This window comes from Mustela nivalis, assembly GCF_964662115.1.
Source record: "Mustela nivalis genome assembly, chromosome: 6".
NCBI lineage: Eukaryota > Metazoa > Chordata > Mammalia > Carnivora > Mustelidae > Mustela > Mustela nivalis.
The window spans coordinates 129,319,866-129,346,958 of record NC_139025.1 but is presented as its reverse complement, the minus strand read 5'-3'; the positions used below and the strand labels follow the sequence as shown (position 1 = coordinate 129,346,958).

At 37.3% G+C, this 27,093-nt stretch overlaps 1 protein-coding gene across 7 annotated transcripts in view; it reads left to right on the top strand.

The window, feature by feature from the left end:
• The window catches only part of LRRC28 (leucine rich repeat containing 28), a 158,462-nt gene that overhangs the window by 7,331 nt on the left and 124,038 nt on the right, over positions 1-27,093 (top strand). For 5 of the 7 annotated variants that reach the window (XR_014313231.1, XM_082736497.1, XM_082736496.1 and 2 more), the window contains 3 exons: positions 11,193-11,233; positions 25,777-25,814; positions 26,877-27,014. Coding sequence is in view for 3 of the 7 variants with exons in the window: in XM_082736496.1 (XP_082592622.1) it covers positions 11,193-11,233; positions 25,777-25,814; positions 26,877-27,014 (217 nt within the window). In the remaining 4 variants the exon portion in view is untranslated. The remainder of the gene's footprint in view (positions 1-11,192; positions 11,234-25,776; positions 25,815-26,876; positions 27,015-27,093) is intronic. The other 2 variants (XM_082736498.1, XM_082736499.1) reach the window with 1 other exon arrangement.

The window sequence follows — 27,093 nt, the reverse complement described above, 5'->3', positions numbered from 1 at the left end:
CTACCCCAGAACTTATCTTCTAATAGCCTACTGTTGGCCAGGAGCCTTGCTGATAACATAAACAGTTGATTAATACATGGTTTGCTTGTTACATGTATTACATACTATGTTCTTACAATACAGTAAACTAGAGAAAAGAAAATGTTATTAAGGGGGCACCTGGGTGGCTCAGTCAGTTGAGCATCTGACTCTTGAATTCAACTCAGGTCATGATCTCAGCATCATGGGATCAAGCCCCATGTGGGCTCCATGCTCAGCAGGGAGTCTGCTTACGATTCCCTCCCTCTGCTCCTCCCCGCTACCCCCGTGCACTCTCATGCACACACTCTTTCTTTCTCAGGTAAACAAATAAATAAATAATCTATTTTTAAAAAGCAATACATAAGGAAGAAAAATATAGTTGTAATAATACCGTTTTGAAAAAATCCATATTTAACCAACTGAACCACCCAGGTGCCACTTAAAACATTTTTTTGACATGAGTCAATTTATAGAAGAATTCAGTTATGTAATTAATAGGTGAATAAGTAGTAGTTAGGAAACATGATTTTGGTTTCTAACATTTATTTTAAGAGTTGTGAAGTCTCACATTTGTGGAAGTTAGAAGATATTTACAATAGGAAGTATAGGTTCTGTGTTTGTCATGTGATAGGTAGTCACACAGTTCTTGAATGAATAGATAAATGAATATGAAGTAGATTAAGGTAAGGATTATTAATATAGGTATAAGTGTTCCAGACTGAGAGCCTTCAAGGTCAAGGACTCTGTCTTAAATTCTGCATCCCTGTGCCTGGTGTACTGCCCAACATTTGTAGAACCTATAATCTAATTCTGTGTAGCAGGATTATGGGAGATTTTTTGAAGAAGATGCTGTTTACACTGACACTGAAGAATGACTCTGGCAGGAATTTAGGAGGAAAAATATTCATTCAACATGTATTTAGTGAGTATTTGCTCTGTACCCAGTCCTCTTCAAGGCTCTTATTTGGAACAAATTCTTATGGAATTCTCATGGAATTTTCATTTGTTCACATCCCAAGCTGAAGGGAAAGTATGAACTAGAAGTCAATGGCAGAAGGTTCAGAGGACAAGCCTAGGTGCCTGTTTTGCCGAGAGCAGTGGGCTTTTTTGTTTGTTTGGTTTTTGTTCTTTAGTGCCTGAGAACTGAGGAACTGAGGGTTTCTAGAGATGGCTGAGGTGGGGGGTTATGGGGGATGGAGCAGCGATGTGTCCTCACTTCAGCCAGAGCAGCTCTCCTTCTCTTGGCTTTGTATATTGGTGCTCTCTACACCAACTCTGACGTAGGTGGGATGTGTAGATCTAGTGAATGTTTTCTCACTCCTTTTAGCAGAACCATTTATTCAGAAAGTTCACTAAATAATAGATGAAACTGAAATTATTCTTCTTTAGGAGACGGGATAGGCAGGAGTCTTGCTCAAACCATACCTCCTTCCCTTCCAAGGAGCTATCTGGGTGGTCTAGGAAGCCACAGAGTGGAATAGAAAGCCACTAACTGAGCACAGCTGACATGAGAATTCTACATTGTGCCCGGCAAGGCCATCTGCTTGGGGACTGAAGATTTGTAGAGAATACAGGTTTGAAATGATTGTTGGGAAGAGTCACATGGAGGTTTGACTAGAGAAAGATCGTAGGATTGTTGGCATTAGTCAGCAAGCTGTCTGTTGCTAGACTTATGGTGGAACCATCTGCTTCTTTAGGGGATTTTCTCCTGCAGTACCCAACTGTCAGCGGTAGGAAGAAGGTGGACTGTTGCCTGCCTGCAGGCTTAGGTTTTTTCCAGGTGGATACAGTGCAAGTGCAGAGGGACTAAGGAGGTTCGGGAATTTTGCATTAACATCTGGGGACATGGAGGACGGGGTAGGGAATGTGAGCTGGATTGGAGGCAAAGAAGGAAAGGAGGAGTAAATAAACAGGGAGAATGGAGAGGGGCCAATAGACCCACTGACGTTGAAGAATCGTATTGGGTATGACTGGGTAAGCCATCTAGGGGAATGGGACAGGTGGTTGTGGAGAGAGACTTAAATGGTGGAGAAGTTTCAGGTAAGGTCTGGATATGAGTGTGCAGGATGAAGGAGGCTGAGGTGAAGGCTACCTCTGTCCCCCCTCACTTCCCCCACTGGAAGAAGCTGGAGTCTTTCTAATTGTTGGAGAATAGTTTGGAAGCAGCAATCACCAGTTCTGCCTCCTAACCTGGAAGTTCATGAAGGGAGGGAATTAGCAGTGGGAGCATTTGAGGACTACAGTCTTCAAAGGGGTTGTTTCAGTGTTCGGTAGCCAAACCCAGTATTAGGAGGTAACAGACCCCCGGGGTTCCATGTGCTTAACCTCCTTGGACTTCAGTTTTTTTCGTTTATAAAATAAAAGGCCACAGGAGACTTGAAGGGGAAAAAAAAGAAATCTCAGTGTGGAAACAAAAGCACTTAATGGATCTGCCAGCTTCTCTTAATGAGGACGGTAGGCAGGTTTTTCTGGGGCCATGAAAGGGTGACCTACCCAGATACTAATGGAACTCTCACCCGTTGCTAGTTTTGCTTATAAATATGAACGGACAAGAAAGAGACATCTAAATTTTAATGAAAGAGGAATTTGGCTTATGTCTGAGCGATAAGAGCAGATGGATCTTGATTAATCAGTTAATCTATGCAACAATACAGAATTTAACTTAAAAGTGATATCCTGGGATTGAAGGGAAGAAGAGGTCTGTTCATATTCCTGAATTGGGTTGGGGCATAAGGCACAGAACTGTTTCCTTGTGACCCAGGAGAAGGCATTCTTGACCTTCCCTATAAAATATAAATGGACAAATTATAGAAGAATAAAAATAGAACAGATAAAGATGTTTTAACCTCCAATAGAAGATAAAACATTGATCATCCTTTCCTATTAGATTGGCAAAAACTAGTATCTAGTGTTGAAGCTACTTGATGTGGGAGACTAAGAAGATCCTCTCACACACTATCAGATGGAGTGGAGGTGGCTGAATATTTTTGGTGGGTGGTTTGACCACATCTGACAACATTTTGCATAAATATGTGTTTGAATCAGCATTTTTCACTTGTAAGAATTTACCCAATGGAACAAATGTCAAGTGAACCAGGATGTTCATCACAGCATTGGATAGAATGAAAAATTGTGAAAACCTCAATATTCATCATTATGGGATTGGTTAAAATCTGATAAAATGATAGTATCATTTGAGTCTTTAGTAGGTTCCAGGCACTCTCTTTTTAGTAATTTACATTATTAAACTAATTAATCCTCAAGACAATTTTTGTGAAGTAGGCACTATTCTTATCCCTACTTCATAGGCAATGAGCTAAGGTATTAAAAAGGGCTTAGGTCAGTCTTATAGTGATTATAAAGGTATGGATGGGGGGCAGGCAAGAGAGTGGGGGCTGAAAGAGAAAGCCTTACTTAAGTCTGTAGAAGTTAAAAGGGAAGGCGCTATTAAGTTTGGTTTATATTTTTTTCACTAAGTACTTACTTTTACAATTAAAAATCAATTATTATGAGATTACTGAGGGCCTGGGCAGCTCAGTCAAGCATCTTCCTTCAGCTCAGGTCATGATTCCAGGGTCCTAGAACTGAGTTTACCCTGCTCAGCAGTGAGTCTGCATTCCCTCTCTCTCTGCCCCTCCTCCCTGCTTATGCCCCACCCTCAAATAAATAAAGAAATAAATAAAATCTTACAAACCGTAAGAATGAGATTGTCAGCATATATATAGTACCAGTAAGATCTTAGGCAGCTCTCAAGTTGCATTAATCAGCGAGTGTAGATACTTTGATTTACAGTGATGGTGACGCCTGCCTGCCCTTCTGTTGTGCTGACATGGGTGGCTCCTGCCGCTGGTGGCTGGGTTGAGGGTGAAAGGGGTCCATGTCTGGGAAAGTTACACAGCTGTGCCCTCCACCCCCCTTGGAATTTGGTAATAGTAAGATCTGGATTAAATGAACATCAGAACATCTTAAAGGGAAAGCAGTAAGGAAATGGTAAGAGCATCTGGCCAACAAGTGTGGCAGAAAAATTTGGGAGAGGATTAAGTTTTCTTTTTGTTTGTTTGGTTCACTTGGAATTCTAACATAAGGGGCTCCTTGTTTTTCTGTAACTTGTTGGACCCTTCCAGATTCAACCACTGCTGGGGTCCAAGACCCCCATATTCACTGCAATTCTGCATCTGAAACTAATATTACAGTGTATGTTAACTAGATGGAATTTAAATAAAAACTTGAAAAAAATCAGTAATGTCATTTTTATCATTTTTGTCATGGAAGTCCAATTGCCGCTATAGTTAGTGCTACATATTTGTAGTGCAAAGCAGGGAAGAAAAATTATCTCAGCATTCTTTTTAAAGGTACCTCAAAGACAACTTCAGAAGCAACGTAATTTGTCCACTGTTTGAAAAATTCTCTATACCTCATTTTTTCCCTTTCTCTCCCTTTTGAAGTGGCTTTGTTAATGTTTGTAGTGCTTTATATCAAGCACTCTGTGAATTTCCAGTGGAATTTTTATTTTAGTGAACAAAACAAAGAGAAATTTGGATATTTGCTGCAGATTTTTCATAGCTTTCCTTTTGGATGCATTAAAACAAATAACTAAAGATATTACGCTCACATTTCCAAATAACTAGTATTTTCCCATAAAACTCTGACATATGTTTTGGATTATCTTTTTTGTATTGCCTATGAATACATTACCCATTGTTTGCACAGCATAGTCAAACTTGAATTTTTTGCTGGGAAACAGGATGTCAGGGGTAGCTTACAAAGCATATATAAACTTGGAGTGGTGCTTGACCTGTGAGTGATTGCACAGCCTTTGCTAGGAGTGCTCTTCTCTTAGCAAGAGGGGTTGGTGAGCTGTTAATGCTCTCTAGCACCTTTCTTCTCAACCCCTTCTCCCTCTCTCTAGCACCCCATCTTCCCCCTACACCCCCTTCTCACCCCTAAAAAGTATATAATGCTTCATAGGATAATTCGAATGAAAACCATAGGTAATACCATTCCTTCATGCTGCTCATTTAAGAAGAAATTGACCACCAGAGATGTGATGCTGGCAGATGCAAGTATTGAGAATCTACTGTGTTCTTCTGTCTCCAGGAAATACCAAGGAAATAGGACAGGCATTTAAGACAAGACTGGGGCCTTTTTGGGCCACTTAAAGTTTATTTGAAGAGAAATTAAAAAAGAAGAAAATGAGTAATTAACAGAAAGTGAACCAAGAGACAACTGGGTAAATAGTAAAGGACCTTAGGAAGCAAATGGTGACAGGGCCCCAGAAAGCCTTTATAACGACTGTGGAAGAGGAAAGGGTATGCTGGTTATCTCTCTTCCCACTGGCTTGCTAGTTAGTGTCTGACTCCTCTGTGGAGAAATTCTGCTCTATGATAAATATTAAAAGGAAGAGGTATACAAGAGGAACTGGTTATGCTGTTGGCAGTGAAAGAGGTCTACCTTAGTTGTTCCCATATAGGCATCTAGTACTTAACTCATGCCGGTGTACTTGCTTGGACGCAGTGACATCAAATGACGGATCCAACTAGAATGCTTGTTGAGTAATGTGATGGTTTGTAAATGAAGTGCTTTTTTCCTTCAATACCAAAACGTCATTAACTTTTTTTTTAATTAAAAAAAATAAATAAAGGGGCTCCTGCATGGCTCAGTTGGTTAAGTGTCTGACTTAACAGGACTTAACTGACTTAACTGGCTTAACTCATGGCTCAGGTCATGGAATTTTTGTATCCTTGTATCCTGTATCCTGGGATACAGCCCCACATCTGGGTCCCTGCTCAGCACGGAATCTGCTTCTCTTTCTCCCTCTGCCCTTTCCACTGATTGTGCTCTCTCTCTCAAATAAATACAGTCTTTAAAAATAATAATAATTTTTGATGTGAAATGAACTTAATGTAAAATTAACCATTTTAGAGTGCACAGTTCAGGGGTACATTCACAGTGTTGAACTACGGCCTCTGTCTAGTTTCAAACTAAACCCCTTACTCCTTAAGCAATTTCTCCCTGTTCCCTTCCGCAGCCCAGCCCTGCTAACCACCAGTCCGTGTTCTGTTGTTATGGATTTATCTCTTCTGGATAGTTCATATAAATGGGACCATTCAATATGTGACATTCAGCGTGTGGCTTCTTTTCACTTAGCAAAGTGTTCTCAGCGTCAATCCAAATTGTAGTATATATCAGTCCTTCATTACTTTTTATGACTCAATAAGTACCCATTTCATGTGCATACCGCAATTTATTTACCCATTCATCCATTGATGGGTGTCTGGGCTCTTTCTGCCTGTTTTGCTACTGTGAACAACACAGCTATGAGTATGGATTACAGTTACATTTTACATGTAATTACAATTATAATTACATGTTTGAGTACCAGTTTTTAATTCTGTGGGGTATATACCTAGGTGTGGAATTGTGGGATCATACAGTAATTCTCGTTTTTTGAGAAACTGCTGAACCACTTTACCAGCAAGGTACAAGGCTTCCAAAGTTCTCTGTAGCTTCACCAACACTTTTACAGTTTTTAAAATACTATTATTACAGTGGGTTGAAGTGGGTAGGTGTGAGGTGATGCTGCATGCAGTTTGGATTTGCATCTCCCTAATGCTAATAATATTGGGCATCTCTTTCTGTGCTTGTTTGGCCATTTGTATATATTTAGAGAATATTCGAATCCTTTTCCCATTTCCAAATTGGGTGGTTTGGTGTTTTTTTTGGTAAGGATTCTCTATATATTTGGATACTAGACCTTGAACAGATACATGATTCATAACTGTTTTCTCCCATTTTAAATGTTTTCTTCACTTTCTTGTAATTCACTTTCTTATAATATCCTTTAGTGTGCAAAAGTGTTTTTATTCCATTGTTTCCATTTTTTCCCTGTTCCTCATGCTTTAGTGTCCTATCTGTGAATCTGTTGCCAAATCCACAATGACGAAGATTTACCCCTATATTTTTTTCTATGCGTTTTATGATTTGGGGGGTTATATTTAAGTCACTGATCCATTTTTAATTTTTGAATGTAGTGTGAGGTAGAGGTCCAGCTTCATTTGACTTTTTATAAGTGCTGTAAGGGCTAAAATTCATTTAATTCATGACTTTTTTGAAATGTGTTTTTGGAGGTGAGGATGGAGCAGATTTTGCTGAACCCTGAATCCTAGTGGTTCTTAACAGCACAATTATTTCTTTTATTCACACTGCATGACTCTCATATGGCTTGGGGACTCTGGTTTATGGTGTCCACAGCCAGGGAGGAAGGCTGACAAAGCTTCCGTCATGTGGTCACTATGAACTTACGAACTTTTATGTAATTTTTTGTATTTCACCTCAAAATTTTATTTTTTTTAACTAAAAAAAGTTAATTAAGTTTTGGTACTGAAAGAAAAAAAAATTTCTTTCACAGACCAGCACAATACACTCATTGCACTTTGCAATTTTTGTCACAACACCTTTCAAAGTCATGAATTAAGTGCATTTTAGTTCTTACAGTTCAGGTTCTTTAAGACTACCGCGTCAACATAATTTCACTGACCAAAGTAAGTCATTTAGCTGTACCCAGCTTGGAGAGAAAAATGCAGTCCTACCAGGTGCCCAGAAAGAGAAAAAAAAAGAAGTAACTGGTATACGATGCCCACCAGAGAACATCACTGAACACAGTGTTTGCAACGTATGTGAAGTATTGGTTCCAAGTTACATAACTGAAAAACGTTTCCATTTAAGGGGGTGGGCAGTTTTCCTTAAAAGCTTGTAGTAAAACATCATTGATTCAAAATTAGAGGTAAATTTTATGTTTAACTGTGCTTGCTAAAGTTTACTTTTACATTACTTGTAAAGAAAAATTATGTAGTTAAGTGTAATGTGGGTTTTAGTGAAGAGAATTTTGGCTTAATTTAGAAAACAATTTTTAACTAGTAGGAAGTAATTCAGGGATCCTTACCAGTAGGTGTCAGCCACAGCCCATGCAAAGGGCTGCTTATTTGTCAAGGCTTTTTGGGCAGGTACTAATAAGGGTTTTTTTTTTTTTTTTTTTTCCACCCAGTATTCTAATGAACTGCAGTTTTCTTAAGGTCAGCTTGCTTATTTTTAAATTAAAAATACAGTGTATCTACTCGTTAGTAAAGATAGGGTAATGCACCATTAGCAGGAGAAACATTATTCAATGCTTAATTGCGTGTGAAGCTGTGTAGCTCGAAAGAGCTAAATTCTCATGGGAAGATTAGAATAATGTTTAATGAGACCAAATTGGCATCTGGAAAGAATGGCCACAGATCCTGAGTCAGCCAGATGTGTGATACTGATTGTTGCAGATAAAACAGATGAAGCTTTTTTTCTGAATAAGTCTTTCCTTTTCAGAGAAACAGCTGTTATTAAGCCTCTTATTAATCCCCCCCTTTGTAATCCACCCCCTCAACATTCCCCCATCCCTAGCTGCCTAGTTTTCTTAGGAAGCTTTGTATGTATGCCCATAAATGGAAGTGTGTATTCTCCTTAATAGAAGAGATACCGATACTAAAAGAAACATTTTGAGGATTTGGATAGATCCAAGAGTAACATCTGAGGAAAGACATTTCCTGAAGGATCCCATTGCATATATTGCTATTAAAACATGGTAAAAAAAGAAGAACAACAACAATCAGCATTTGAGAACTAAATACAAGTGATTTTATAAAAAATGAGTACTCAATAAATGATTCGTTGTCTTCGTAACAGTATTCGTATTCAATATTCAGCTATCATAGACGGACAAGGATGTATGTGTAGATAAGCAGCTTTGGATGCCATTGCAATTTAAATACATCAGTATGCCAACTGAAATTAGTAATGTCATTTCCTTGTTGAAAATAAGCCAGTGGATTTTTATTTGTTCAGAATTTTTTTTTAAAAAGATTTTATTTATTTATTTGACAGAGAGAAATCACAAGTAGATGGAGAGGCAGGCAGAGAGAGAGAGAGAGAGGGAAGCAGGCTCCCTGCCGAGCAGAGAGCCCGATGCGGGACTCGATCCCAGGACCCTGAGATCATGACCTGAGCTGAAGGCAGCAGCTTAACCCACTGAGCCACCCAGGCGCCCCTGTTCAGAATTTTTTAAAGAAGTTTTCGCATAGTATAAGATTTAAGCTCTAATGATCTGTTTTCATGCAAAACCATTATAGACCTGTGTACCCTATGGTACCTAACTAATGATATTTTTCTCTTTAGAACCCAAATTGGACGATTATGATTGATTACTCAATTATGTTGCAGTTTATGCTGTGGGTACCACATATCTTCAAATGGTGGTTATTATTATTATTATTATTATTATTTATTTGATAGGCAGAGATTACAAGTAGACAGAGAGGCAGGCAGGGAGAGAGAGGAGGAAGCAGGCTCCTTGCTGAGCAGAGACCCCGATCTGGGGCCTGATCTCAGGACCCTGGGATCATGACCTGAGCCGAAGGCAGAGGCTTTAACCCACTGAGCCACCAGGCGCCTGGGATACCACATATCTTAATGTAATCTTTTTCGATTATATGAGACATAAAATGCTCACTGTTAAAAATTCAAGTAATACTAACTAAATGGAGAATAACAACCCTAGTCCTTTCCCTGGTGATAATCATTGTTACTAAGTTCCTATATGAAAAATTACTTTGTTACAAATATAAATCTGTCTAGTTTTCACTTTTGGTTTTCAGTTAACATGATTTTTTTAAGAGGGGAAGGGGCAGAGGGAGAGAGAGAACCTAGTAGGCTCCATGCCCACAGAACCCTACATGGGGCTCGATCTTAGAACCCTGAGATCATTACCTAAGTGAAAATCAAGAGTTGGAGGCTTAATCAGTTGAATCACCCAGGTGCCCCAACACAGTTGTTTTTATAATAGGATTTTTTAAAACATCAGATCTGTTCAGGAGTACTGTTAGGGAGTGAAAGCAGAAGAGGTTGTATTTGCAGTTTCCCAGACATGCCTCCTTCTCCCACCTTTTCGTATGTTGCTTCTTTTGCCTGGAAGCTAACCAGAACTTCCTCCCTGCCCCGCAGCAACCTCTGAAAATGTATGTTTGTCTTTCAGGACTCAAGCTATACCTAATTACTTCTTAAAAAGTATTCCTGATTCTTTGTTGTTGATATCTAGCCTACCCTGCAGTATGTTTGGGCGTAGAATAAAATATAGATAGAGATATATATTACTTCCGACTCAGAGTGCTCCTTTAGTCTCAACAACTCCTGTCTTTGTGTAAATTTGAACTGTGTGTGTGTGAGAGAGAGAGACAGACAGACAGACAGACAGGGTGGCTTTCAGTTACTTGCAGGAAGCTTTTCCTTTTACTCGGTGCCTCCAGCCGAGAGAAGCCTTCTTAAATTTCTGTTGAGTTGGGAGTTTCTGATCTTTACAAGGGCTAGTCCTTCCAAGGTCCTTACAGTCCTCTGTGTAAGGACCTAGGTTCATCCCAATCTGTCTTCCCATGACCTGTTTGCTGTTCCAGTCGCACCACACCCCTTAGGACCTGTGGCAGGGTCTGCCTCTCCCCTGGATCCTGGACTCCAGCTTCCTCTGTTCACCCTGAGCTGAGTTAGGTTTTGGCTTCTGGCACCTGGGGATTTCCCTGATTTTTTCCAAGGCACATGATTTGGGAGTTTAGGGGGGCAAATGTTAGTTTCCTAGGGCTGCTGTACCAAACTACATAGGCTAGGTGGCTTAAAACGACAGAAATTTATTCTCACAATTCTGGGAGCTGGAATTCTGAAGTCGAAGTGTGGGCAGGCTCAGTTCCCTCTCAGAGCTCTGAGGGAGAGAATCTGTTCCTTCCTTTCTCCTAGATTCTGGTAGTTGCCAATGATCTTTGATGTGCCATGGCTGTGTCACCCCAGTATCTGGCTCATTTGTCAGCCGGCATTCTTCCCGTGAGTGTGTCTTGTTATGAACAGTTTAATTTCTTCCGTGACTGTGGTGGAATACAAGGTTTCTAGTTTCTCCGAGAGACACTGATTTTAAGTGTTCAAATTTATAGGTTTAAATTGTATTATGGCCTATTTGAGCATAAAACCCAGACCTGCTTTATTTTTGAATTATTTTCTCTAGATTTACACCCCCCAAAAGATAGTACTTTGTGTTTAAGCTCATTAGAAATGTTTATACATTTTTCAAAAATAAAATTTAATTCTGAGTTTTTAATTTTCAGCCAGAAAACCTTGCTCAGAAGCTTCCAAACCTTGTGGAACTGTGAGTCTGTTTATTCAAATTTTTTTAAAAAAGAAGAATGAAAATAATTTTAAGTTATTTGAAATAATAGGATATCTCATTTTAATGTATTTATTAATTTTTTGGTATCATGGTCATAGTGTTCATGTAGGTAGTTCTTCTAAACCCAATAATATTTTAAAGTATTTTACCATTTAAAGTTGTGTTTTAAATATCTCACCTTAAGGTAGTAAAGATAAACTTTTTACAACTATGAAAGATTTTTTTTTTTTTTTTTCTGGGTGCAGCCTCTTGGTCACAGAATCTTTGTGGACAGTCAGTATAATTGGGAAAGTTTATTGCTGTTACTATTACTATATATTTGTTATTTGATATGAGCAGTGTAAAAGGTTTAAAATATAGAGTAAAAACCTACTTCCCTGTGTTCTCTGTACCTCATTTGTTTTTTAGTTCTTTTGACGATTACCTCCATAATGCTAAGTAATATGTTTACACCTTTGTTTTTTGGTGCATCAACTTTAAGTATCTGTTGATTTACCTGTAAGGAGGATTTTTTTAGAATCTTCCCCTTTCCTTCCAGCTCCCTCCTAATTTTGTTGAAGGAGGAGTTTTCATTGCTATTTCTTGTTCTCTTTATTATTTGGCAGATTGTCAAGAGGTAAAGGAAGGAAAACTAACATTACACCCCCTCTTTAAACTGGGAGTTTGTCATTTCTACTCCCCCCCTCACCACCCTTTTATTTTGAAAAGTTTCAAACTAACAGAAAAATTGAGAACATAGTACAATCAATACCCATATATGCTCCTCCTAAATTTAACCAGTTGACATTTTACCATATTTGCTTTTTCTTTCTGTCTCCTATCATCTCCCTTCCTTCTTCCCTTTCCAGTCCTCCCATGTGCATATACACACACACACACACACACAAATTTCAGACATTATGATACTTTACCCCTAAATATAGTATATATTTTCTAAGAATAAGGGCGCATAATTGTAATATTATCACACATTAAAAGTAATATTAATTCAGGGACACCTGGGTGGCTCAGTCAATTAAGCTTCCCATTCTTGATTTGGTTCAGGTCATGATCTCAAGGTTGTGAGATCAAGCCCCATGTAGGGCACCACACCAGACATGGAGCCTGCTTAAGATTCTCTCTCTCCCTCTCCCTCTGCCCCTCCTCCTGCTCATGCTTTCTCTTTCTCAAAAAAAAAAAAGGTAATATGAATTCAGTAATATCATTTAATGTATCCTGCATATTTAAATTATCCCAATCTCCTACCCCCCAGAAACATACCCAATGTCTTTAAATTAGTGTTTGTCTGGTTTGTCTGATTTTCTCCTCTTGATTAGATTTAAATATCTTTGGTGATTTTTCTACCCTATTTGCTTTATCAAGTTTTAAATTTCAAAATATTTTTTGAAGCTTTCAAGAGTGTTGCATGCCTCATGTTGTTTTACCTCTAAATACTTCAGTGTATATTTTCAAGAAGAAATGTCCTCTAACATTATTTTAAGTCTACTTTTTGTTTTTATAAGCTCTTTACAGTTTCCTTCATATAGGTTTTGATCATTTCTGAAGTTTATTCCTAAGCATTTAATATATAATTTTTGCTATTGTAAATGAATTTTCTTACTTGTTACCTCTTTTAAGTGGTTATTTTTTGAATATATGAGCGCTTATATGAGTGTATATGAGTTAACAGGCTTTTTCACGTGTTAACTCTATATTGTGCTACTTGCTGGAATCTTATTGTTTGAGTTAGTTTTATGGATGATTCCTCACGGTTTTTCAGGTATACTCTCATGTCTGAAAATACATATAATGTTTCTTTTTTTCTAAACCTTACGCCTTTAATTATTTTCTCTAGTGTGATGGCATTGGCTAGTCCTTCCAGAACAGTGTGAAATTGTACTTGACATGCGTCCTTAGTGGGAATGCCTCCAGGGTTACCCCATAAGAAAGATACTGGCTTTACAATGAACGTATATGTAATCTATTGTGTTAAATAAATATTCATTTGTATTAACAATCTGTTGCTGCATAACAAGTTATCCAGAATGTAGTGGCTTAAACTGTGTGTAGGGGTGCTTGAAAGAATGAACACTTATCATCTCATATTTTCTAACGATCTAGAATCTGGGCTTGGCTTAGCTGGGTGTCTTGGCCTCAATGTCTCTTTCAAGGCTTGCAATCACAGTTGTTGCCCAGGGCTGCTGTTTTCTCTGAAGGCTCAACTAAAGAAGTATCCTCTTCTATGTTTACTTATGTGGTTATTGGCAAGATTCAGTTAATCTCAGGTTTTTGGCCTAAAGGTTGACTCAATTCCTTGCCGGCTGTTGGCCAGAGGACTAATTCCCTTTAGTTCCTTGCCAGTTGGCCTCTCTGTAGTGTCGTTCCCAACATGGCAGCTGGCTTCCATCAGTGCAAGGAAAGAAAGAGCAAGAGAGTATATGCAAGACAGGATCCACAGTCTCTTTCTAATCTAATCATGGAAGTGACATCCCATCACTTTTGCTGTATTCTGTTCATTAGAAACAAGTCAGTAGGTCCAGCTCACACTAAGGGGAGGCTTACCACACAGGGGCCTACATGCCAGGTAGTGGAGATCAACGGGGACCGTCTTGGAGGCTACCTACCAGACTATTAATTTCTACTTTCTCAAGAATTTTTATTAGTAATGGGTGTGGAATTTATTCAAAGCCTTTTTTAGACTTGAAGGAAAAAAGTTCTTGAGGCCTTCAGACAAAAAAGTGAAACAATCATGAACATGTAGAAGACTGCGAAGTAATACTCCAAAGTGTGTTATGTGTACAGTGGTAGTTGCATTCACATTTGATAGTGTTTTTCTTTGAGCCCTTTAGAAATATTTTTATATAATATATATGTAATTATGTATCACATATTGTATTACATAAGAAATAACACAATATATAAATATCTGTTTGTAATATAAATGTTATATAAATGAATAAACAATATATAATTCTGTGTTATGCATATTATATATAATAAGTTAGTGGGATTTTAGTCATTTTTCACATGTATTAATATATCATTTTTCTCTGGCTACTTTTGATTTTCTTTTTTGGTTTTCAGAAATGTAACTATGATGTACCTTGGTATAATTCTGTATTTATTTATGTTGGAATTTGCTGAGCTTCTTGAATCTGTGAATTTATGTCTTTTCCCAAATTTGATACATTTCAACCATTATTTCTTTGAATATTTTTTATGCACTATTCCCTTTCTCCTTCTTGGGCACCATTTACACACGTTACATCTGTTGATGTTGTCCTGTATTCCTCTAAGGCACTGTTCATGTTTCCTTCAGTCTTTTTTCTCTTTGCATTTTATCTTTTTTTTTTTTTTTTTTAAAGATTTTATTTATTTCAGACAGAGAGCATGAGAGAAAGAGCACAGGTGGGGCAAGGGTGGGGGGCAGAGGGTGGAGCTGGGAGAGACAGGGAGCTGGGAGAAGTGGTCTCCCTACGGGACATGGGGCTTGATCCCATGACCCTGGGACTTAACTAACTGAGCCACCCAGGTGCCCCTTCTCTCTGTGTTTTAGATTAGATAATTTATATTGATCTTTCTTCAAGTTCATAAACTCTTCCCTTTGGTTATATTCATTCTGTTATCCAGCTTTATCCAGTAATTTTTTCAGTTTTAGATCTTTCTTTCATTTGTTCATTCATCTGTCCTTCCTTTCTACTGAAATTTCCCGTCTTTACATTGCAGGCATATATTACTTTAGATCACTATGTATAGCTGTAATAACTACATAAAAATTCCTTGTCTGCTGATTCCAACATCTTGGTCATCTTGAGCTTGGTATCATTGTTGTTGTTGTTAATGGATAACATTTCTTGTGTTTTTCTACGTTGAATTGATTATATCCTGACAATTGGGAATGTTGTGTTTTGACGACTAGAATCTGTTATATTCATTCAAAGAGTGTTGATATTTTTGCTTTAGCAGGGAATTCACTGGTTTGACTCAAGCAGTAAACTGTTTTCTGGAGGGCAGCTGAAATCTTGGTGCAGTTCTTTTACCTTTAGCTGGAGTTTTTTCTATATTTGCATGGTTCTGGGATTGCCATTGTTTTAGGCAAAGTTTAGAAATAGAATTTGGGGTTCCCCTTCCCTGACCCTTTTTGTCTGGTATTCTCCCTTTACCTGCCAGTGGTTGTGGTTGCCCTGAACTCTGTCTTCCTATTCTTTAGGCTAGTAAGTCTAAAGTTTTTTTATCAGAGTTTTAGCTGCTTTGCATGGTAACTGTCTGTACCCTGCCTTAAACTAAATGCTATTTAAAGGAAAAACAAACAAACAAACAAACAAGGGGTGCCTGAGTGGCTCAGTGGGTTAAGCCTCTGTTTTTGGTTCAGGTCATGGTCTCAGGGTCCTGGGATTGATCCCTGCATCTGGCTCTCTGCTCAGCAGGGGGCCTACTTTCCCCTTTCTCTCTGCCTGCCTCTCTGCCTACTTGTGATCTCTCTCTCTGTGTCAAATAAATAAATAAAATCTTTAAAAAATTTTTTTTAAAAATAAAAAGCAAAGCAAATCTCAAACTCACCCAATGCCATTCGTTCTAAGTTTAGACTCTTAGCCAGAATTGGCTTGGTTTTGCTTACTCTACAGTGCCTTAGAGCCCTCTGTGTGTGTGTGTGTGTGTGTGTGTGTGTGTGTGTGTGTGTGTTCTTTAGCATTTTAGTTGTTATCTGCCAGTTAGGAGTCTGGTAGGAGTTTATTTTTCTGTACTGAATTGGAATTTACATTCTTTTCTTTTAACCACTTTGTGTCTTTATAATTCAGGTTGGTTTATTGAAGTCAACATTAGTTGGTTCTTTGATTTTAGACAGATCTGACAATCTGGGCTGTTTAACTGGAGGGTTTAGATCATGTTACATTTAATGTGATTACTGATACGATTGAGTTTAAGTCAACCATCTTACAACTTGTGTTCTATTTGTCTCAGCTGTTATTATCTTTTTCCCTCTTTCTTTCTTTAAAATTATTTTAGTGTCATGTAGATCCCATTTACTACTGTTATTGGTAGTAAAATTATTAACTCTCTTTTTCAGTGTTTTGTTTATATTGTGCTTCTTTAACCTGTTACAGTCCACTTTCTCATAATGCACCACTTCACATGTAATGTAGGAACCTTACATAAATGCTTCATTCTTTGTGCTAGTGAATGTCTTATTGTGTGTGTGTTTGTAAGTATCTATTGATATACATATATGTGTACATATCATGTGTATGTCAGTCAGGGTCCAGTTAGGAGATAGAAACCATACCTGTAGTTTAAACAGGGAAAATTAATATAAAGAATTGTTGACTAGTAAAATGTTATTAGCTACTAAAAGAAGATAAAGGACCTATGGTATGCAGAATTAGTAAGTACAAAGAGCAGATATTACTTCTGGGCTGAGGGAAAGTAGGCAGCGAAAGGACTGATGACTTAGTTGCGCTCCATCCCCTACGCTGCTATTTAGACCTCTTCAGTGGAGGTCTGGCTGCCACAGGAGCATACAGCCTGCTGTTGGTGGAGAAGCTTGCCAGATGTTTTAGGCTAGAGCTGCTCCGTGATACCAGCTCACTGTTGCAGGAAGGCTTTGGTAGTCTGGAGCTGGTTTGAAGAAGCTGGCTGACTAGTGGGGAGGCAGTTGCCTGAAGTGTGAGCAGGACTACCACAGAAGTGGCCACAGGGTGGTAAGACTGTTGCCTGAGGCTGGTCAAAGCTGGTCTGTAGCAGTACTTTGCTGGATGGGGAGAGGGTGGCCTGATGGTGTAGCCAAGAACTACTGCAGAGCTGGGTGGGAGCTCATAGTGTGAGAATGTGGCTTGAGGTTTTCCAAGAGGGCTGCTGAGGTGAGCGCTTCTGGGCTTTGGCTCCTGTGCTAAATAAACAATTGAAGGGCGACTGGCCCCAGAAGGGAGGGCCTTCCTGCTGCTGTCATCTGGCAGAGTCACTCCAGTGCCCTCTTTTGACAATCTAACATTAGACCAGTCATAGAAGGTAGATTTGGAGCTGACAGACTAAACTGATAACTGGCCAAAGTCATTATTTTAACTTTGAATTTAGATTATTTAAAGAAACTTAAAATGAGAAAGGTTGTCTTTCATATTAATTCCTGTATTATTCTCTCAGATTTGGTTTAACTCAATAAAGGCTTTACTTCTCCATCTTTTTTAAAATTTGAGATCATTTCACTTTGGATCCACATGTAATTATAAAATAATACAGCAAGATCCTGTGTACCCTTCTAGTTTCCACCTCTGTTCACGTCTTGTATACATGTAGTATAAGATCAGCACCAGAAGATTGACACTGGTGTTATCCTTATCCAGTGTTCATTTTCTGTGTACTCGTGTGTGTGTGTGTGTGCGTGCGTGCGGTTTTATTACATGTGTAGATTTGTATAATCACTATCCTAGTTAAGATAGAGTATTTTCATCACTGCAAGGATTGCTTGAGCTACCCTTTTATAATCACATTTCCTGTGGTCCCCCAAACCTTGGCAACTACTACTCTGTTCTCTATCTCTGTCATTTTGTTGCTGAATTCTATTTCATGGTATGGACGTAAGCAGATTCTTCAATCATTTACCCATTGAAGGACATATTGGTGGTTTTATTTTTATCTGTAATAAATAATGTCGCTTGGTGCATTTGTATACATGTTTTTTTGTGACTAAGTTTTCATTTCTCTGAGATAAATGACTAAGATGACTGTTGCTGAGTCATATGGTAATTACATGTTTCATTTTGTTGTTGTTGAGATATAATTCACATACTATAAAATTCTCCGTTCTAAGTATACAATTCAGTGGTGTTTAGTATAATCATAAGGTTGAGCAACCATTAGTATTATCTAATTTTGGAACATTTTCATCACCTCAAAAGAAACCCATTTAGCATTCATTCCTCCCTTTCTTCAATCCCTAATAACTTCTTGGTGACCAATAATCTGTTTTCTATTTTTATGGCTGTGCTTGTCTGGGATGTTTCATGTAAATGGAATCACATAGTATGTGGCTTTTTAGGTCTTCTTGCTTGAACATAGCATGGTTTCAGGCTTCATCTACGTCGCAACATATTTTAGAATTCATTCTTTTTTTTTTTTAATGGATGTAAAACATTCCATTATGTGGATATACCATGTTTTGTTTATCCAGTCTTTAGTTGATAGACATTTGAGTTGTTCACACATTTTGGCTATGCTGAATAACACAAGTGTGACATTCATGTAGGAGTTTATGTATTTTCAGTTCTTTAGGGTTTATTCCTAGGAGTGGAATTGTAGTGGTAAACTCTGTTTAAGTTCCTTTTGAGGAACTGCCAAACTGTTCTCCAAAAAGATGCATCATTTTACAGTCCACCAATAATAAATGAGGATCCTAATTTCTCCACATTTTCATCATTTATTATTTTCTCTCCTTTTGATGATAGTCATCCTAGTAAGTATGAATTAGTACCATAATTTTGATTTGTATTTTTCTGACTAATGATGTCTTTTTATGGGTTTACTCTTTGTATATTTCTTTGGAGAAATGTCCATTCAATTCTGTTTTCCATTCTAAAATTGTATTTTTGGGGGGCGCCTGGGTGGCTCAATGGGTTAAAGCCTCTGCCTTCAGCTCAGGACATGATCTCAGGGTCCTGGGATTGAGCCCCGCCTTGAGCCCCCCATCGAGCCACCCAGGCACCCCAATAAATAAGATAAGTAAATAAATAAAATAAAATAATATTTTTATTGAGTTATAAGAGCTCTTTATATATTTGATTTATATATTTGAGATAGCTTTATATATTTGAGGTATATAATCTATACATTTGAATGCTTTATATATTTGATATTTTATCAGATACATGCTTTTCAAATATTTTCTCCCATTCTGTGGTTTATCTTTTCATTTTCTTTTTAATTTTTTTTTAAGATTTTTATTTACTTATTTATTTGACACAGAGAGGGATCACAAGTAGGCTGAGAGGCAGGCAGAGAGAGAAAGGGAAGCAGGCTCCCGCTGAGCAGAGAGCCCAATGAGGAGCTCAATTCCAGGACCCTGAGATCCCAGGGTCTCAGTGGGTTAAGCCTCTGCCTTTGGCTCAGGTCATAATCTCAGGGTCCTGGGATCGAGCCCCACGTCGGGCTCCCTGCTCAATGGGGAGCCTGCTTCCCTTCCTCTCTCTCTGCCTGCCTCTCTGCCTACTTGTGATCTCTTGTCTGTCAAATAAATAAATAAAATCTTTAAAAAAAAAAAAGATCTTATTTATTTACTTGTGAAAGATAGAGATAGCATGAGCAGGGAGGAGAAGGAGAAGGGAGAGGAAGAGGGAAAAGCGAGTTCCCTGAGAGGGAACTGACTTGGGGCTCAGTCTCAGAACCCTGAGATCATGACCTGAGCTGAAGGCAGATGCTCAACTGACTGAGCCACCCAGGCATCCCAATAGCTTTATTTTTTACTTTCCAATCTGTAACCCTATTATTTCTTTTTCTTGCTTAATTTCCTTGACTATAACATAGAATGTTGAATAAAAATGGTGAGACCAGATATCTTTGTGTTGTTCCCGCCTAATGTTAGGAGGAAAGCTTGCAGTCTTTTGCCATTCAGTGTGATGATAGCTATAGAGTTTTCATATGTACTCTCTATGTAATTGAGGAAATTCCCTTCTACTACTTGTTCCTTGAGAGTTTTTCTCACAAAAGGGTGTTTGATTTTGTCAAATGGTCTTTTTCTCATCTATTGAGATGACATTTTTTTTCTTTATTCTGTTAATACAGTGCAATACATTGATTGATGCTTGTATATTGAATGAACCAACCTTGTATCAGTGGGGGTAAATCCCATTTGGTCGTGGAATATAATACTTTTTATATTTGCTGGATTTGGCTTAGTAGCATATTGTTGAGGAATTTCGCTTCTGTATTCATGAGGGAAATGGGTCTGTGGTCTCGAGATGTCTTGGTTTTGGTATCCAGGTAATACTGACCTGGGAATGAGTGGAAAGAGTTCTCTCCTTTCTTTTCCTTTTCTTTTTTATTACTATTTTTAAAGTATCTTCTCAGTTACCTTAGTGGTCAGCTAATGATTAGGCAGAGATTTCTTTAGCTGCCTGAATCCAGTAAGTCTCCCAGTCTTTGCTGAGGAGCTTTGTTCTTGTATGGTGGTAGGCCTCCACCTCTCAGCTGACATTTAACAACTTCACCTTAGCCTTCACCTGCTCACGTAGGAGCCTCAAGTTCAGCAGAGGTAATTGCTTAGGGTATTTTCAATTCTTCCCTGAGCATTTGCACATTTCTGGACCTGCCTTAGACCTTCTAGATTTCCAGAAATACACCAGAGCTTTTCAGAGCTCCTATGCACATCTTACCCAACTTTTCCATTTAAAGTTTTTGGTTGCCTATTGTTTGCTCCACCTGCTGTCTATTGGCTCAGGTGGCTGTGAAGTGAAACAATTGCTCATAATTTATTTGAACTGGGGAAGAGGCAAGTTTCTAGTCAGATCAAATTCAAAACAGCAAGTGGGGTCTTCTTTCAAGAACCGGGAAACAATTCAATTGATGACAGTTTTCTGGGAGTGAGCTCTACCCTAGTTCTGCCCTGTCCGAACTGCTTTTCACTTTGATTGATAGTGATTAATCACTAGGTTTTTTGTTTGACTTTTTGCTTCCTGCCCCTCCCCTATGCTTCTGCAGAGCTGGAGAGTGAGTGAAAATGCCCCAAAGTTCACAGCTCACTGTGCTTATTGAGGTTTTGCCATTTTTCTTAAATAAATCCTCCCTGTATCACTTGGGTTAATTTCCAGAGTTTTGTACATAAGCCTATCATTTTGGCCAATATTCTTGTTGATTTTATGTTAAAGAATTTTTGGAGGTCCTTACTCTTTCACTTTTGCTCTGGATTTGTAGTTTCCTAAGAAATTGCCAAATAATTTTCAAGGTTGGCTATACTTTTTTAATATTCTCCCCGACCAAGATGTGATTGTTCTAGTTTCTCATTTATATTTCTCTAGTGGTTAACGATACTGAACATCTTTATCTGTATCTTTTCTTCAGTGACATGTGTCTGTTACTCGTTTTCTATTTGGATTTATTTTTAGTCTTGATTTTTAAGAGCTTTTAAATAGTATAGAAACCAGTTCTTTGTTGTATATGTTGTTTACAAATATTTTCTCCCCATGTGTAATTTGTCTTTTCATCTTCTTTGAAGTTCTTTTTGGACAGCAACAGTTTTACCTTTTGATGAGGTCCAGTTTGTCAATTTTTGCTTTTATGTATCATGTTTTTAGTGTCAATTCTAAGAACTCCTTTTCTAGCCTTAGGCCCTCAAGGTTTTCTCCTGTGAGAAAAATCTCAGATCAGTCTTTTTCTCTGAAAGTCTTATATTTTTTGTTTTACATTCATCTTCCTAGTTTTGAAGTTTTGTTTTGGTCTTCTGGAATTAGAATTCTTGATTTTTTTTTTTCTAGCACTTTTAAGATGTTCATTATCTTTTGGCTTCCATAGTTCTGAAGCAACATCTGCTATTGTTCTTACATTTGTTCCCCTACATGTAATGTGTTTTTTTTTTCCCTTAGACTACTTTGACAGTTTTTATTTTTACACTGTTTTTCAGGGATTTGATTTTGATATACCTTGTTGTGGTTTTCTTTTGTCTTGTGCTTGACGTTCATTGAGCTTCTTGGCTTTGTCCTTATAGCTTACATCAAATTTAGCAATTTTTTGACATTATTTCATCAGACATTTATTTCTACAGTCCTCTCTCTGGTCCATGTTTCCAGGACTCTTACATGTTTGTTAGATTGTTTAATATTTTCACTTAATCATCAACACTCTTTTCAAGTTCTTTTCAGTCTTTTTCTCTTCTATGTGTTTCAGTATGGACAAATTTTATTTCTCTGTCTTCAGTCTCTAATTTGCTGTTAACCCCACCTAGTGATGCTTTCACTTTGTTCATCGTATTTTTGGTCTCTAGAAGTTCTGTTTGTTTCTTCTTCATACTTTAACACTTCTCTTGCAGTGTTCTATTTTGCTTTAAATGTCTGAATATACTTCTTGTTCTTATGTCCTTGTTTGCTGACTTTATCATCTGTATTCTCTTGTATATACTGGTACTGACTGTTATCAGTCACATTTTCTTGATTTATTGGCATATCTAATACTCTTTGACTGGACACTGGACCTTACAAGTTTTACATTGCTGAGTCTCTAGACTTTGTTGTCTTTCTTTTTGTGTGTGTGTGCTTTATTCTGGCATGAGGTTATTTACAATTTAGTTTGATCCTTTCATGGCTTGTGTTTACACTTCATTAGGACAGGTCAAGAGTAACCTCTACTCTAGGCTTAGTTTAGCCCTATTACTAGGGCATGACCTTTATAGGATCTGATTTGAATGTGCCAGATAATCAACAAGGGCCTGGTATCCTTGCTGCTCGTAACTTAAATGCCTCTAGCCCTGTATGATTTCTGGAGCACTCAGCTGATAGGTTTTCTGTCACTTTTTGCCTAGGCTGCATTTTAGAATTCAGCAATGAGTTAAAGGGTCCTTACTTAAATTTTTAAAGGTTTTTTTCTTTTCTTTTCTTTTCCATGTAGCATCCTCTCCTCCAGAACTCCACCCCACTACCCCACAACTTCCAGCTGCCTCAGTTTCCCTAAATTCTGACTTGTGTCTTCATAACTCAGACTTAAATATATTTTGTTTGGGATCCCATTCATGTTCCACAGTTCACAGTTTCCTTCCAGGTAGAAATCTAGGGACACATATGGCTTGCGTTGTTTCTTCTCTCTCAGGTAACATAATCCTAATTGTCTATTTTTTCTATCTATAAATGATTGTTTCATATGTTCTATCCAATTTTCCTGTTGCTTATAGCGGTCAGGTAAATCTGGTCCCTATTATTCCATCAAGGCTAGAAATAAAAGCCCTGTTCTTTTAATTTAAAAAAAAGGTCAACTTTATTTTGGAACAATTTTATATTTACAGAAAAGTTGTAAAGAGAGTACAGAGTTCTAGTACCCCTCTCACCCAGTTTCTCCTGTTGTTAACATCTTAAAATTTCATGATACATTTGTCAAAAGTAAGAAACTGATATTGGCATATCACAATTAAGTAAATGTGTATGTCTAATTTTTTAAAATATTTTATTTATTTTTTGACAGACAGAGATCACAAGTAGGCAGAGAGGCAGGCAGAGAGAGAGGAGGAAGCAGGCTCCCTGCTGAGCAGAGAGCCCGATGCGGGGCTCGATCCCAAGACCCTGGCATCATGACCTGAGCCGAAGGCAGAGGCTTTAACCCACAGATCCACCCAGGCACCCCTGTATATCTAATTTTCTTTAAAAACTTCCAAAGTACTTTCCAGCGTGGCCGTATTGTTTGCATTCCTGCCAGCAGTGAATGAAAACTCCTTGCGCTATAGGAGATTATGATGAAAACTAGTTACACCTAGAAACACCAACATTTCAACTACTTTGAAATTACAAAAAATGAGTAAAGAGAAGTGACTTAAAATTGCTAAACCGTTGATTATAGATGACTCACAACTATAATAACCATAACAGTGGCATTCATGGTACTCTGATTGTTCTAAGAGCTTTACATTTATTGATTCATTTAATTCTTAACAATATCCTGATGTTATTGGTATTATTATTCTCTCCTTCTATAGATTATGAAAGGGAGAAGTTGAGTAATTCTCCCTTGGGCACATGGCTACTGAGGTGCACTCTTTCCAGCTTCACAGCCTGTTCTCGGACCCATCCCACCAGTGATGATTATCACTTGCACATCAGGATAACCTGAGTTGAGATGGTGTTTCACGTGGTAGGGGTGGTCCCACACACCTATGTTTTGTAGTTAGGGTTGGGAACATTCTATTCTTTCTGTAGACTGCATCTTCATTTTAATGTAGGTAAATTTAATGTGTTAAAATACATTTTTAAGTTTCATTCATAACAGCGAACACTTTTAGTTCATGTTTTGATTTGGGCATTTTTATTTTCACATGTAATAATTTGTTATTATTGAAGTTTTAAAAATTAATTTGCACATCAAAAACCTTCCTTCTTGCCTTACCACCCAAACTAGACCTCTCCTGGTGTTCCTTCTCTCAAAAGTTGCCTGTCATTGTCCACCCAGACAAACCCAGTTTCTTAGAGTCCACCTTGGTGTTGGGCATTCATTTTAAGGTCGTTTTTCATATGTAGAACTTGAGTTTAGGCAAGTATTTTGTGGGTAACTGAACAATGAGTTGTCTCTTTATTTTGGTGTCCAGGAACCCTGACTTTTGCGAGACAAATGCAAGTGGGTGTGTACGTATGCATGTGTGCTTGCCCATTTATTTACATATGGTCTTTTGGCACCAAAGAAATTTTAGGGTCATCTCATAAAGCAGTTAGGTATTCCTTCCTAAAACTAATGCTTAAAGAATATTGATTTTAAAATGTGAGATCATTTTACGTACACAAAACAAGGAATAAAATATATGATGGAATGGAATAATTGTTTAAATTGTGTTAGGACCAGCAGGTTTAATACCAACACAAAATCTATTTAATGCAGCATTAAATAATTGTGAATGTATTACTTTTGTATCTTTCTTATTTTGTGTTAGTGACATTTTAACATTTGATGTTAGACTTAAAAATGTAGAAAAAATTCAAAATTCTTTTAAAAATATTTTATGAAGACTGATTTATGACATATAGACATTTTTATGACATATAACAAATACAATGGTAGATTTGAAAATATAAAAAAATCTAGGTCTCATGTCTGAAAATCTGTGATACGAATTTATTTTAAAATTATTATGTGATCTGCAGTTGTCACTTCTGCTCTGAATAGTCGGTTGCTGCTATTTGCATAAAGTCTCCACCAGAGTGTGCTAAAGATACTTCCATGAGAAAAGTTATTTACTAGACTTGTCTGGACTTGTCAGGAGGGGTAGCTTTTTTTTTTTTTAAGAAAAGAATTTGATTCTTGTTTATGAGATTCCTTTTGCTGTGAAATAAATTATGTAGCTTGACAGTTGAGTATTTTTATAGATACTGTAAATGGTCAGTATTTAATCTCTCCATTCTTGGTTCTCAGTCAGTATATTAGCTGGAAATAGTTTTGATTTATTTTGTAAAGTTGTCCTTTAGAAATTGAAAGTTGCATTTTTATTTACGTAATAAGTGTTGATTTTCTTGACGCAATTCGTGTTTTTCTGAAAATCTGAACACTTTAAAATGAACTAGAAAAAGTGGTAGTTTGTTTTTTGAGTTTAAAAAATACCTCAAAATATATGTTATGCATGCTTTTATTTTAAAATAACAAATCAGTAAATAGGTTTAATATTTGCAATTCCAGCATAAAATATCATTCTTGAGGTATTAGTTATCTGTGATGACCATAGGTTTTGTGTCATGCACTTAGAGTACAATATGATAGAAAGCTTTCATCCCTTTTTATTTCATAAATTTCTAAGTGAGCATTTTACAGATTGCTTATCTTGCAAAAGTACTGGATGATAACAACTGTTTTTTTTTTTTTTTCTTTCACCCCAGGTACCTTCACTCAAATAACATAGTTGTGGTTCCAGAAGGTAAGTCCACTTCCAGTTTTTAGTTAGGAGGAACCATCGTTTATGCTTTCCTTTATAATAGTAGAACAAATTTTGATTGGAATATTAGGGAATTTTACTTTTAAAGTATCTTTATTAGTTTCAAAGATTAGTAAGTTCAGTTAATAATTTTGATTAAATAAATAATAAGTCAAATGGTTATAACAGGTAAATTATTATTGGATAAATTGTTAGGTAAATAATAAAATGATAAATTTCAAAGATTTTTATTTTTTAATTTATTTTCATTATTTTTAAGTATTTTGTACACCCAGTATGGGCTCAAACTCATAATCCCGAGATCAAGAGTCACATGCTCTATAGACTGAGTGAGCCAAGCACCCTAAAATTCTAATTTCTTTAAAAGACTTAACCTGGTGATGGGTATTAAGGAGGGCACAGATTGCATGGAGTACTGGGTGTTATACATAAATAATGAATCATGAAATACTACATCAAAAACTAATGTTGTACTTACTGTCTGGTGTCTAATATAACATAATAAAAATAAAAACATGAAGATAAAATAAAGATGTATTTATTTATTTTACTTTAGAGAAAGCATGTGTGCAGGGGAGGGGCAGAGGGAGAAGGACAGAGAGACTCTCAAGCTGACTGCCTGCCAAGTATGCAGCCCAACACAGGGCTCGGTCCCACAACCCTGAGATCCTGACCTGAGCCAAAATCAAAAGTTGGTCACTCAACTGACTGAGCCACCCAGGCATCCTTTTAAGTTTTAAATTTAATAAATCCAGCTAAGAATTTTGGTTAGACAAAAAGACCTTATATATTGTTTCATTATTTATTTATTCAAGCAATGCTTTACACTGTAACATTTTTATTTGTGCTTTTTAACTTATCATATTTTATATCAAGGTTGAAGTCTTATCACTCCTATAAAATATACTTTGACCTGTGTTTTTACTATTTGTACAACAGCAGCAGGGATATTAAGATATTTTAATTAGTGATACTTGCATTTAAGATTTGTCATAACACTTGGGTCAAATTAATCTTGCCTTAACCTTTCTTTTTTCTTTGAAGCCATTGGATCCCTCGTAAAACTCCAGTGTTTGGATCTTAGTGACAATGCCTTAGAAATTGTTTGCCCAGAAATTGGTCGTCTGAGAGCTTTACGTCATCTTCGATTAGCTAATAACCAACTGCAATTCCTACCTCCAGGTAATTACAGTCTGTAGCACACAATAGTTTCTTATCTACTTACAAATCTATTTTTATTTCTGTTTCTTGCTGTGTGTCT